The following is a 12,962-nucleotide window of genomic DNA, read 5'->3' on the forward strand; positions in this document are numbered from 1 at the left end:
AACGCCAAACTTTTCCAGCGCCGCAGGCAGCAGCAAGCAGCCCCCTTCCAGCTGCAGCAGCGGTGGGCGAGGGCTGCGAGCGGGGCGCGGCCGACCCCCGGCTTGGAGGCGGCCGTTCCCCGCGATGCGCCCGCACTCGGGCCCCTTCCCCTGCGCGCCCCCTCTCCTTCCACGCCAGGAGGCAAAACTCGCGGCCATGCGGGAGGCTCCGTGTGCCAGATCCAGGTTTTGCCGTGTTCTGCCTCCGGGACGCTCCGGTTTTTTTGTTGTTGTTGTTACGCTCGCTGTTTTTTTTTCTTTTTCTATTTTTTCAATTGCTGCAGTGGAAGCCGCCAGCCCCTGGCGAGGCCGGGGGACCGCCGTTCCCCCGCCCCCGGGCCGCCGGCAGGGCTCCGCCCGGTGGCCGCGGCACTCCGCGGGGCTCCGCGCGTTCCCCGGATGCCGCTCGCTCCCTCTGCGGCCGGAGGGAGGGAGGGAAAGAAGGAGGGAGGGAGGAGAGAAGGAAGGAGGGAGGAGGGAAGGGGGCAGGGAGGCCGGGGCTGCCTCCGGGAGGCGGGGGAGGGCCGCCGGGGCCGCCGGGCGGGCAGGCCGGGGCGGCTGGCAGCGGGACGAAGCGAGGCGCGGAGCGGCGCGGCGGGCGAGGCCCGGCAGCGGGCGGCCCCGCTCCGCTCCGCCCCGCGGCGCTCCCCGCCCGGCGGCCCCGCAGCCGCCGCTGCCGCCGCCGCCTGGGTCCGGCCCGCCTCCCCCCAGCACCCCGCGAGGAACAGCTCCTTTGCAGTTTGCAGCACCGCATTAAAAAGGGAGCGAGAGGCAGGGAGAGGCAGAAGGGAAGCGAGAGGAGAGAAGAAAGCAGCCCGGATCACCGGGTTACTGAAAGCAGTCAAGGAACGTCCAGGACAAACTGAGTCTTTTGCGAAAAATAGCTCTTTCAGGGTTAGGCTTTTTTTTTTTTTTTTTTTTTTTCCTCCCCCCTCTTTCTTTTAGTCGAGTGCACGGGAGAAGTGCCCCCACCCCAGCGTACACACAACCTGTCGGCCTGAGGGGCACCTGAACCAGACAAAGCAGAATGTACCAGGGACACATGCAGGTAAGAGGCTGCAAGCAGGCTGGAGAGGAGAAGCCCTTTGAACGGGCTCCGCTGGAACGTGATTCTGTGAAGTTTCTGTGGGTTGAGCGGAGGGGAGATGCCACCTTGGCACTGTGCAACAAGTGAACTGGTGCAGTATGATCGTGGCGCTCCAACTCAGGGCTGAAGGGAATAGCTTGCCTGGGGCTACCTCGGATCAAGGGGGAGGATGGAAAAGGGGTTCTATCAACTTTGTAACTAGGTGAAGTTTTGTCTATATTTATTCATTTATTATGCCTGCTTGTTCAAACAGATTCAAGGGAGCATTCCAGGGCAAACATTGTTATGGCATGCTGTAAGTGACACATGTCTCCTGCCATCCTCTTGATGCATCTCTTCCTGTATGTCAAGTGAAGGGCAAACAATAAGGGAAAAGACAGAGCACTTGCTTTGCAAAATCTGCAAAAATTTCGTGCCACACTTAAGCCGTCAATTTGCACAGTGTGTTGTGTTTAGAGGTGATGGATTTCTATTCTTCCCTCCCAACATGGGATGAGGATTGATTTTGCTGAGCCCCAGAATGACTTTGTAGAATGAACTGAAACACATGTCTAAGTGACTTCAACATTTCAGGCAGAAATCTTGCCTCATGATCCTATTGATCCACATCGCCGTAGCTGAAAATGCTTCTCCCCGATAAAACCATATTAGTGCCTTGGACGTGATGACTTTAACCTTGATTCCTGCTCTCCTTCACATGGCTCTTCCTTGGAAGGCCAAGTCTATTTTGAAGGAGGAGGAAATGCCAAAGTGGGGTAAAGGTTTACACTGATCTCCCAAATTCATTTCTTTGCTTTTGGACCCAAATCTGGCTTTGTGTTCATTGCCAGGAATGATCAAATGTTTTTATCACGTACAGTGGCACCAGCCTGGCACGTAGTGTTGTTAGTACTAAGGCTGTTTACAGAGAAACTGCACTTTTAGTAAGTGTAAGCTGACCACTTCTGTTTGGTGGGATTCTGTGCACAGCATTTAAAAATCTGTTGAGTGGTCATCAGGGACGTTAAGCTTAAGTCAATGTCAAACACAGGATTGTGTACAATGTATATGAGTTAAGTGAGGACTCTGATTCAGCACTCTGCTTTCCAGAACTGAATGATACCAGTTACTCTTTCATGTTTGTGTCATCTGATCTCAACAATGATAAATAATGTGTCATAATATTGCTTGTGATAGGAGAGAAAACAGGTTTTAACAAGAAATGTAATCAGTGGCAGGAGTATACGTATTACTATTTATTTCTGATAATAAGGTTAAAGTGTGCATTGTTTTATGGTAACACAAAAACAATTCTATAACTAACGATACTGAATTGGACATTGCCAAATAGGTATTTATACCCTTAAGAAACCAGAAGTTCTTTGCTATGAGTAATATATTGCAAGGTTTTGACAAACGTACAACACTTTTTAAAAGGAAGTGTAATGGAATATTGAGGTGTCTGGCAGCATTGTAAATTTTCTGAGTCATTAAAAGGCTGAAATCAAACTTGCAATAGCAAAATCAGGTCAAAACATGCACATATGTTGTGACTGACGTCCTTTAAATTTTTTTCTTTCAAAATATTTTTACTTTTGTAGCCCAAATGTAATCAAATTCTAACCAAATTCTGTTTATAAGTTTGCTGAATTAAAAATACTATTCATATTAAGTACACTCATCATTGTTAAAAATAAAAACCCACCTGAGTTCATCAACCAAACTTTTAAATATATTTCTGTCCTAGCAGGAAGCATTAATGTTCTTCAGATAACACCTAAAAAAGCCTAAAGCATTAAGAGAGATTTTCATGTTTACTATATTCTTAATTAGAGCCTTTAAGTGAGTCAGAAAACGACAATAAAGAGCTAATTTCTTTGCAATGAAATGATCTACTGTAATGTTTATTAAAACCTGTTGGAACACAAACTATCAAAGTTACCATACAAATACAGTATCAAACCACATGGTAACAAAAATGTAGACACATCCTAAGCATTATGGGTCCTTTCTTAATATCTCCAAGACTTCTGGTAAGACTTCTACTAACTTAAGGAAAACCATTTGCAATTACCTGCTAATCTAAAATAAGGTGAACCATAAAAATATCCAGACTTGGGTGGAATAAGTTAGGCACCTAAGTCAGTACCTGGACTCCTAAACAATAACAATTTTGTTTTTAAAGACACTGAACACTCACAGAGCTGCCGCTTTTTAAAGTGAAACTGGAGTGTTTAGCTGGACCCTACCTGGGCACGTAAGCATCTAACTTTATAGATCCAAATGCAAAATGATATGCCAATATATAACGCCTGATCCTACACTCTTTAAGGCAAAGACTCTTCTGAAGTTATTGTGATCAAATGTAGGATCTGATTTAGAATGCCAGTCGTCATTCCCCTTTTTCCTAGTGTTTTGTTCTCAGATGTAAAAGTAAAACCTGCAGAAATAATTCCTTAGTCCAATTACTTTAAAAGATGTTTAGAGAGCCAATGTTTTACTAATAACCTACTGTAACTCAGCTAATTCTTGGAAGACTTCTGAAAGGTGACAACATTAGCAACTGTAACAATGTAATAAGCATAATGACAGAGATTGAGAATTTACCCATCTTCAATAGGCATCAAGCATTATCAGCTTCAGTGGGGAATTTCTGACTAAGCTCAGTAAAGTCTGCAAGCGTAGATGAAATAAACTTTGTATTTAAGCACTGCAGAAGTTCAGCAAGCAGCTAAAGTACGTTACTACATCAGGCCATAATATGTGTATCTCTTCTTAATTCTTAGTGTATGGTACAGATTGGGGGGGGGGGGTCTGAATCACAGAAAATCGCTTAATTTATTCCAAAGACCTACATTTAGATTTCCCTCTTACTGTTTTATAAATGTATCCTCACAACACAGAAATACTGAAGATGTCCTAAGCTAAAATTCCAAAGACAGTAAAAAAAAAAAAAAGAAAAGAAAAAAAAAAATCTAAAAAGAAACTATGTTACTGGTTCAACCACTGTCTTTACATTTCCGGGTACCTTTATAGGACTATCTTTCGTGTTAGTTGTGCACTGCACGCTTTCACATGAAATAGTAGGAGAAAGGCAAAGCGGCCTTCCACAGAGCCCGCACCACAAACACAAATAGGATGCAGAGAAGTACAGTGCCACAGGAGCTCTTTCAAAGCTATTTCACTATCATAATAAGCATAAGCATTTGATTTAGCTGTATTTACCAGCCTGTTCCATTTACACAGTTAACTGTCTAAAACATAACAGGGACTGGCATAGGTTCTAAGGCACATCGCTACCTCCTGAAGCCTGAGCCTTTAAGGTGGGGCTTTTGCACAAGAAAGAGAACTTCAGATGAGATGCAGAGGCTATCTATTTGCCTACAAACATGCAATTTCTGTTACGTAAGAAGTCCTGTTTAATTCAGTAAACTTAGGCTCCAATGGGGCAAACCTGATGGTTACAGGAGCACACCCTGGGATTACACAGATCTGGCAAAAGAACCGAGTCTAAATGCTCAACTGTACAGGTGTGAGAGAGAGTATTTCTCTGTTAGGACAACGTGTGCAACCCAATGTGTGCTGTTTTCCATCTTCTTCACGGAAACAGTAGCGGGCCAGATGGAAGCAGAACATAAACTGAGTTCATCCCACAGTCACTGTTCTAAAATGTCTATCATTTTAACAACCAACAATAAGATGTTTTTGAAGTTTTTACAGTATATTATATACCTGGTACCAGTCCCTCCCATTGACTTTTATGAAAGTTATATAAATGGATGGAGGGTAAATTACAATCATAGAATGGGATTTTCAGCAGCATTTGGCTTCCTAGGAAATTAAAAATAAATGCTTTCAAAACTGTTTGTCTTGATGCTGTATATAGTCAGCTTTCTCCACCCCAAATGTTTGAACAGAAGTAGTGCTTTGCCAAATGTTGGCATGGGAGTTTACGTATGGTAGTGTTATGTTTTGAGATGGTTTCATTTACATAAAGCAGAAATCTTGACCACACATGGCTATCAGAGTTCCTCTGGCAATTTTTTGCAAGAACAGGCTTGTTAGTCATGATGCTTTGGCCAAGTTCCAGATGAGATAGTTGGTCTCCTAAACTTTTAATTGCATAGGCAATCAACATCATGTCCTTAATTGTTGTGTTGTGTTCTGTATTATTGAACATATTTAACATCCTACCATTGGCAGTTCATATTTACATGAAACGATCTCTATTAATCATTCGCATTTCAGTAAGATTTCAGTTGTCAAACACTGACCTACGATAGTAGTGGGTCTGCAGAAAAATAGCTAAGAACACATGAAAATTCTTGCAAGATGAAACCTCAAGAGCTTCACATGTTTTACTGGGCCTGAAAAGCATTGCTAAATATTTTAGGAGTTATAAAAAACATTTTTGCACTGATTTCCCAACACTTAAGACACAGCTAACTAACTCACTGGGAGAAGCGAAGCAGAACTGTCTCAAGATTAGCTGCAGATACAAGTCCCATCTTTACTTATTTGGTAACCTATTAAAAATACTGCAATAGTGTTGGTTACACTGGCACCTAAAATAAATAAAACCCAAGCTATTAATCAATGATGAATAAAAAAGTAATCTCTCAGCTATGCGTTTTGTACATGAATAAAACAGCCCACAAAGAATATGCACAACATAAAATTAAACTCAATGCTAAACTGAATCTTTGCTCAGCTGTTATGATCAACATAAACTTAATAACTTTAAAGCTACAAAATTCTAAAAATCTGGGCACATAGCTGGAATGCTAACTGATCCCTACTGATGTCAATGAATCATAACTCCTAGCCTAGCAGAAATTCCATTATGATAAACTGATAATTTTTCATTATTACAAGCCTTTTCTAGAAGTATTCACAATACTAGGGTAGTGTTTACAATGGTATGTTTTCCATTTTGTCTTGATATTTTCCAGTTATTCGCTAGTAGCTTTTCAGGTTTTGAACAGCAGATTATGAACTGCTTATAAATGAAATAAGCTAAAAATAATGAGCTTGCTTTCATTGAAACAAGTTCATTCAAAGAAAGTAGGTGATATACTGCTTTTGGCTAAGACACGTACTGAAACTGTACAAATCGTGAGTGTTTGTAATGCCGATATAGAGAAGTGTTCCTTGAAGCTGTTAGGCAGTTTTACAAGAACCTAGCAGAAAATCTTGCAAAGGCTCTGAAACTCTTGGCACACAGTGTATTTTTGCTGAATGCAAATTAAGAGGAACTCTTACTAACTAAATAAGGATCCATCCCTCTATTCTGGAATTAAATTCATTCAAAACACAGAAAAGCAACAGTCCCTAGCAGCGTCGTTCATTTATATAAATATGTTAGTCTAAACCCAGTATATAGCTTTCACAAAAGAGGCACTGTTTACTCAAGAAATGATGCTGTATTTTTAAAAAATCTACCACTATTGTCACAATTTATGACAGCATGATGCAGTTGCTAGTTCTTTAAACTACACATCTAGAAACCTAGATTTTACTTCTAGCTTCATCATATAGCTTCAGCAAGCCCAGTCACCTTTCCATGCAGCCATTTTGCCCCACCTATGTTGTCTACTCTGATTACCTAGCATGTAGGCTAAGCTTGAATATCAGTTATTTTTTTTTAATCATGTTTTCAAATACCCTAAAATGCACCTGTACAACTACTAAAACCAAGGATTGATGATCAATAGCAAAATACTCAGCTGCATGAAGATCTACGGGGCAAAGATGGGAGGGAGAGAGAGAGAGTCTATTTTGATTACTTAGCTTACACTTGTTTGAAAGTTTAGGTTTATGCTTGTTTGAAAACTAATTAGTTAATGGGACCCACTGTTAATATATCAGAGAGTGAAAAAGGCAGGCCAGCAGTCTCAGAATGGAAGAATGTAGATGAAACTGCTATGCAAAGGAGGTCAAAAAGTTGGAAAAAAGTCCACAAGCTAGATCAGGATGAAATACTCAAGTAGGACAAGGTGCATGAAAGGATGGGAAAGGTAAGATAACCACATACAGAAATTTAGAGTTCCCTTTAGGAAATGCAGTCTCATAAACATTCATCTGTAGAAAATAATTCCTAATTAATAATAATCTTTTTTCTAAGCAAGCTGATTGTCCAAAAACTTTTAAGAAAGGGGTTTGATGGCTAAACCATCTGTTTAAAAGTATCTATCTAGTTTAATTTGCTACCCTTTTTGCAATAGTTAGAAATGAAAATGGTAAAAACATTGGAATAGTGCTTAGAATGAATCTGACCAGTTTTTTTTTTCTTACATACCCAGCACAGGAAGTATCTACTAGTTATTTGTATCAGAGAATGTAAGTTTGCACAGTCTATTTCAGAAATAGCTGATACTGCAAAACTGAGAGAAGTAGTTGTCTTCCAAATCGGGTGTCATGACATGTAAACTAGGAGGTGACTTTCTGTAGTTATGCATTTTCATCATTGTCCAATAATATTACTAACAAAATGCCTAAGGATCATAAAGACCATATTCAGCAAATTCTTCTACCAGGTTACAATTATTGTGAACAGTATGATATTTCATTGCTTTCTTCTGAGGCTTTTGAAATTCTGAGTCATTGGTGCATGAGTTTCACTTCCAATGGTTTATTTGCATATAAACAAAGTAAATTCTAAAATATCAAGTAATTGAAACTTATTATACTGAATGGAAGAAAAACATGTCTCATCAGATTAGCTATCCCCATGAATAGAAAACACAACCCAAAGTTTAACAGTAGTCCCTGAATGTGATTTTTTCCAAACTTTGCATGATTAGTCACATCTCAGCATTACTGCAGTTCCTCCCAAACATTTTTGATTAAACTCCTGTCAGGTTGGCATAATAGATGTAAGCCCCAAGTTTCCTTCCTCCACTTCTCCATGGCCCATCAAGACACTCAGACAGATTTGCCAGTGTTTCTTCTCTTACTCTCTCCTGTTTGTTCATTTTCTCCTCCTTATCTGGGTTTGACAGCTTTCTTGAAATGTTTTGCCTCCTACCACATTTGCACTGCAGTTTCATTCATGCTGCCTACAGTAGGGCATCCAAGCGTACCCATGTCATGACTGCATGCTACGTGCAGCGGGGTCTGGGTCACCTCTCAGCAGCACTTGGTCACAAGGCAAAAATGTTCCACAGCGAAGTTCACTGTCACGAGTAGAAAAGCAGCAAACTGATGGCTGCCAGCAGAGCTCACTGCTCACAAACTAAATCTAGATTAGGAGACAATAGGCGACCACCAAGAAAAGGGAAGTAGCAGGCTTTAAAAGAGCAACCCGACTTTTTGCCTCCAGCCACTACAACATGTTTGTAGGGTAGACCAGCCTCCACAAACTCTCTTTTCTCACATGCTTATCTATTTTGGCAATCCCTAGAGAAAAATAACCGCACTACAGTCTTTGTGACTTTCTTTGTAAAATAAGGGAACACTCTACTGTCTCATGTTCACTTGTCTTAGAGCAGTCTACTATCTTCTGGTAACTTGCCACTGTTAATTTCATATCAATTCCTTAAAACACCTCTTGTCCTAATATGGATGTTGAATATAATACAAGTCACATGAATACAAACATCTTTGGACAGCATTTTTCAATTAACATACAAAATAACAGCTATGCATTTAGAATCTGTCAGTATAATAGCGAAAGCCTATGTGATAAGGAAAGTACTGTGCGATGAATTCAGACAAACAATCTTTCTTGATTACATTAAGACTTTGTTTTCTGTTATGAGATACGTAAAAGAAATTCAAATACTCTTATCCACTGACATTTAGAAATGAAAAGTTCAGAACGATTCTGACATGCATTTATTTTAGGGCCAGTCAAATTTTTCTTTCTATTTTTTTTTCCCCCTTAGATCCGTCATTTCACTTTATAGACTAGTTTTCAAAAGCTGAAGAAATAAACTTTAAAATTTGCCTTACCAACATTAGAGCCAGCTGTATCTATCTTTACATGAATGAATGAAAGTGGAAATTATACTGATGTAAATAAGAGAATAAATGGCTTCCAAGCCTTTTTCACATATCGCTGTCTTCCTAACGTCACCAGTCGTGTTCCAAAGTTACAGTGTAAAGTAGAGAATACAGCATGTCCTGAATAGGCACAGAAAAGCGGTTACAAATTGCATTTTCTAATTCAACGTTTTCTAACTGGTACCTGTATCAAGAAAAAGGTTCAGGAACTCTTACTCACTGTTCATTAAAAGTCAGTTAAGAGATAATACCTGCCTGTTTAAGCCTACCCTGGAATATAGAGATCTGTTTCTCAATAAGCAACACTGAATATTAGAATTTAAGGTCACAGAATTTACTGAGGTCAAGTTTCCTAATATTAAGGTAGGATGAAGCAAAGACTATAATAAATAGAAGCTTTTTGAGTATTTTTGAGTGTTATGTAAAACTGAGAGAAAACATCACATTTTGATGCAATAGTAATCTGTCACAGCTTTTTAAAATCTAAGGGAGCATCCCCTAATAGGAAGATCTGAAAAAAAAAGTCAGTATCTGGAATTTTACACAGAAGAACAGATTAATATTATTTATGTAAAGTAGAAGGATGGCCTTAGTCTTCACTAAGGCCTTAGACACTATTGTCATAGAAGTAATGACAGAAATGTCATAGAAGCGATTAATGAAATAATAGTAAGTGTAGCTTGACATGTGTCTCATCAAAGTGACAAGTTATTTCTGCTGTCATTCACTGAAGTTTAACAAGGAAGATAATTTTGCAGTTTCAGGCTTCAGATGTAGATGAGATCTTTCATCTTTTGCTATTCGTCATCTAACAGTCCTTCCAAGAACCAGGACAATTTTAAGAAGGCTTTGAAAAAGGAATACAAAGAAGAATGTTAGATAAATGAAAGGAGGAAAATGATGATGCACAACAGAGCAAAAAATAAAGCAAAAGAACGGAAACTAGGAAGGAAGTGCTGTTGTTGTTCTGAACAGTAGAAAACATTGTTAATATTATCACTGTATTTAATCGAGGTAATGTACACAATATGGCAAGGTATATAAAACTGGAAGGGATGCATAGGCTTGCCTGAACCTGTGCAACAAAACAAAGGGATCTGAATTATTAGAAAACAGCTGGACACTACATAAAAACAGTGAAAGAACACTTATCCCTGAAGCACTCACAATAAAAAATTACGTGCTGTTCAGGAAAGATAGAAAACCAAAGGTGTTGGTCACATTAGGAACCTGGATTCCAAGAAAGTGGGGGGAAATTTTGTAAGAAGCTTCAGAACTAATATTTTCAATTGTTAAGACGTTAAGACTAAGCCAAGAACACACAAGGAATGGAGATAAAGTGCTCCTCAAAGGCAGAAGAAAAGAGTACAAGTTGCCTAAGTAAAGCTTATTTAGATCTTGAAAGTGTATTAAAACAACTATTGAAAGTTTTTCAGCCACATGATTAAGAAGGGGGTGGAAGCAAAACATACTCAAAGTGGCATTCATATTATGGATAACCTAATTTGCGGTGCAAACCAAAAATGGTTATGAGGGTATGAATCCTGCAATTATTACAGACGTGTGAAGCAAAAGCTCATGAGGAGGTACACTGTACAATCTCTGTCCCAAACTGCTGATGGAACTAGTGTATGAAATGGAAGACTTGGTAGCAAATATTTAATAGCCTAGTTATGAATCCAGACATAGTATCATACGATAGGACGATAGAAAATACATCAAGATTTAAGATAAGGTGAGAAAAATGGTAAGACAACAGCCCAGATACCCACATGGCTATCCATAATCTGCAAGGTTTTAGGGGACAGACTTTAAGGAAAATAAACGTACACAGAAAAATGGAAAAAATGCTATTTGCATTTATCAAGAGAAGATAATGTCAGGCAAACTTGACAGCATTTTCTGTTATCATAACTGCGGTTTTAGGCAATAGGCAAGGGAGATGTAACTGACTTGAGCTATATGATCTTTGGTAAGCATTTGTTAGGGTGTCACAAAAGAAATTATTAGTGAAGCTTGAGAAGTAAGGAATAGTAGAAAATCTGTAAAGAGGGCAAGAAACTCATTCATGGGGAAATGAAAAATAGAGCATTAAAGGAAGGACTGTCAGACTGAGGAAGGCTTAATAGGGAGGGTCTTTGTGGATGATTGTTGGTAGTGATGTCTGATGTTTCATCCATAAACATACTAGAAAGAGGAAGATGTTGACTATGCTTGTTGATTACTCAATGCTGAGAAACATCATCAGTTTTGGGAAACTTCATTAGTACTGATGAGTTTCAGGCAGAGGGAACTGTGTGAATTTCAACAATACAAATACAATTAAATTTAACAGCACAATATGCTGTTGAACATCAATAACAAAAAAATGTCTACCCTAAGCTGTAAACTATCATTTAGAAATGATTAGGAAGAAAGACTTGCACATACATACAAGATGACTATAAGTCATCAATATGATATAGCTATAAAAAAGACAGGCATTTCTATTATTAGAAGAGTTTTTTCCAGATTAGTAAGGAAAATATCAATGCCACTAGCAAATTTCAATTGAGAATCTTGTACAGTTCAGTCAAGAAGAGAAGCATGGAAACAGGTCCAAAGGAGGATGATCAAGAAGGGAAAGTCTGTCTTATGAGAAGAGACCAAAAGGGTTTTGGCTAATTTTGTTGAGCAAAATGACGGCTCAGCAGGAGCATAATCACAGCATGTAAATGCATCAGGGAGATAAACACCAGATACGGAAAAACCTAAATTAGCTAAGGACAAAACTGGCATGGGAACAAATGGATATTAACCGGCTGTGAGTAAATTTAGGTTGGAAATTAGAAGAAGGTTTCTGATCATTAGAGCAATCAAGATTTCCAATAGCCTTCCAACTGGAGTAGTGGAGGCAAAAAAACTAATTTAAAGATGAAACACAATCAATTTATGAAAGACTTTGTATGACATGCTGCCTGTGAGAGCAGAAGACTGAACCTCAATTACCTAGCAACAACACCCTCCTTGTCTTCTGAAATTTCTCTGACTTCAGCAGAAAAAAACCCTGACTCTTGTTCAGTAAGACCCAAATCCTCAACTTCAAGAAGTCGAAAGTCTTCCTGTTATGGCTGTAGAGGACTTGATTTTCTTCACAGCTTCAGCAACATTGTGCTAAGAGCGCCATACAGGCACTAAAAAATTAGTTTCACTGCTTCTATTGCCTAGTCCAAAACATCATTTTGACTACTTGTAGAGCTGAGCTCTACAGTTTGAATACTCTCTCTGCCAGCTTCCTTATCGAGTCTCCCACTCAGCTGAACTGATAGTTTTGCTACATGTAAAACCTTAATAATCAGAGGAAATTTATTTCCCCCATACAGCTAAACTCAATGGTTCATGCTAAAACACTGAAGCTTTTCCCCATCTTGTATTCATGTTCCTATAAGCAGGCACCTAGGGTTTGAAATCACCAGCTGTGTTAACATTGTGTAACAGTAAGCTTAAATTTATTTAAGTAACAGCTGAAGTGAGTGTGCATGAGTATGTAAACTAGAACCCATCAGAACCAGTAGGGATATTTTCCCTGACCTCAGCAGAGCCAGGATACAGCTTTTTCTCCATACTACCACCAGCTCACTTGTCTTTCCTGAGCTCCAAAAATAAATGCCATGGTCATTATTTAGAGCATATTCTCTTAAATAAAAGAGCTCAGTGCTCTGTTTTGCAGTCCTAGTCAGGAAAAACTACTGAACTCACTTTGGACTGTTTTCTTTGAAGGGATCATAAAACCATGTTTTATAGTCAGTCCTAAGTCCCTTCTAGTAGACTGAGTCACAAAATTATTTCTGGGTTAATTCAGGCTCATAAAACT

General features: G+C 39.4%; 1 protein-coding gene across 6 annotated transcripts in view; it reads left to right on the plus strand.

Annotated features, from left to right (window-relative positions):
- The first annotated feature begins 558 nt into the window (after nt 1-558).
- PEX5L (peroxisomal biogenesis factor 5 like) overlaps nt 559-12,962 on the plus strand; it is a 121,639-nt gene continuing 109,235 nt past the window's right edge. For 2 of the 6 annotated variants that reach the window (XM_069792658.1, XM_069792661.1), the window contains exon 1: nt 560-1,087. In XM_069792658.1, coding sequence (XP_069648759.1) covers nt 1,067-1,087 — 21 coding nt within the window. In that variant the 5' untranslated portion in view covers nt 560-1,066. Of the gene's footprint in view, nt 1,088-12,962 lie in introns of all 6 variants that reach the window. The other 4 variants (XM_069792664.1, XM_069792662.1, XM_069792663.1 and 1 more) reach the window with 3 other exon arrangements.

This window comes from Haliaeetus albicilla, chromosome 9 (assembly GCF_947461875.1).
Source record: "Haliaeetus albicilla chromosome 9, bHalAlb1.1, whole genome shotgun sequence".
Taxonomy (NCBI): Eukaryota; Metazoa; Chordata; class Aves; order Accipitriformes; family Accipitridae; genus Haliaeetus; species Haliaeetus albicilla.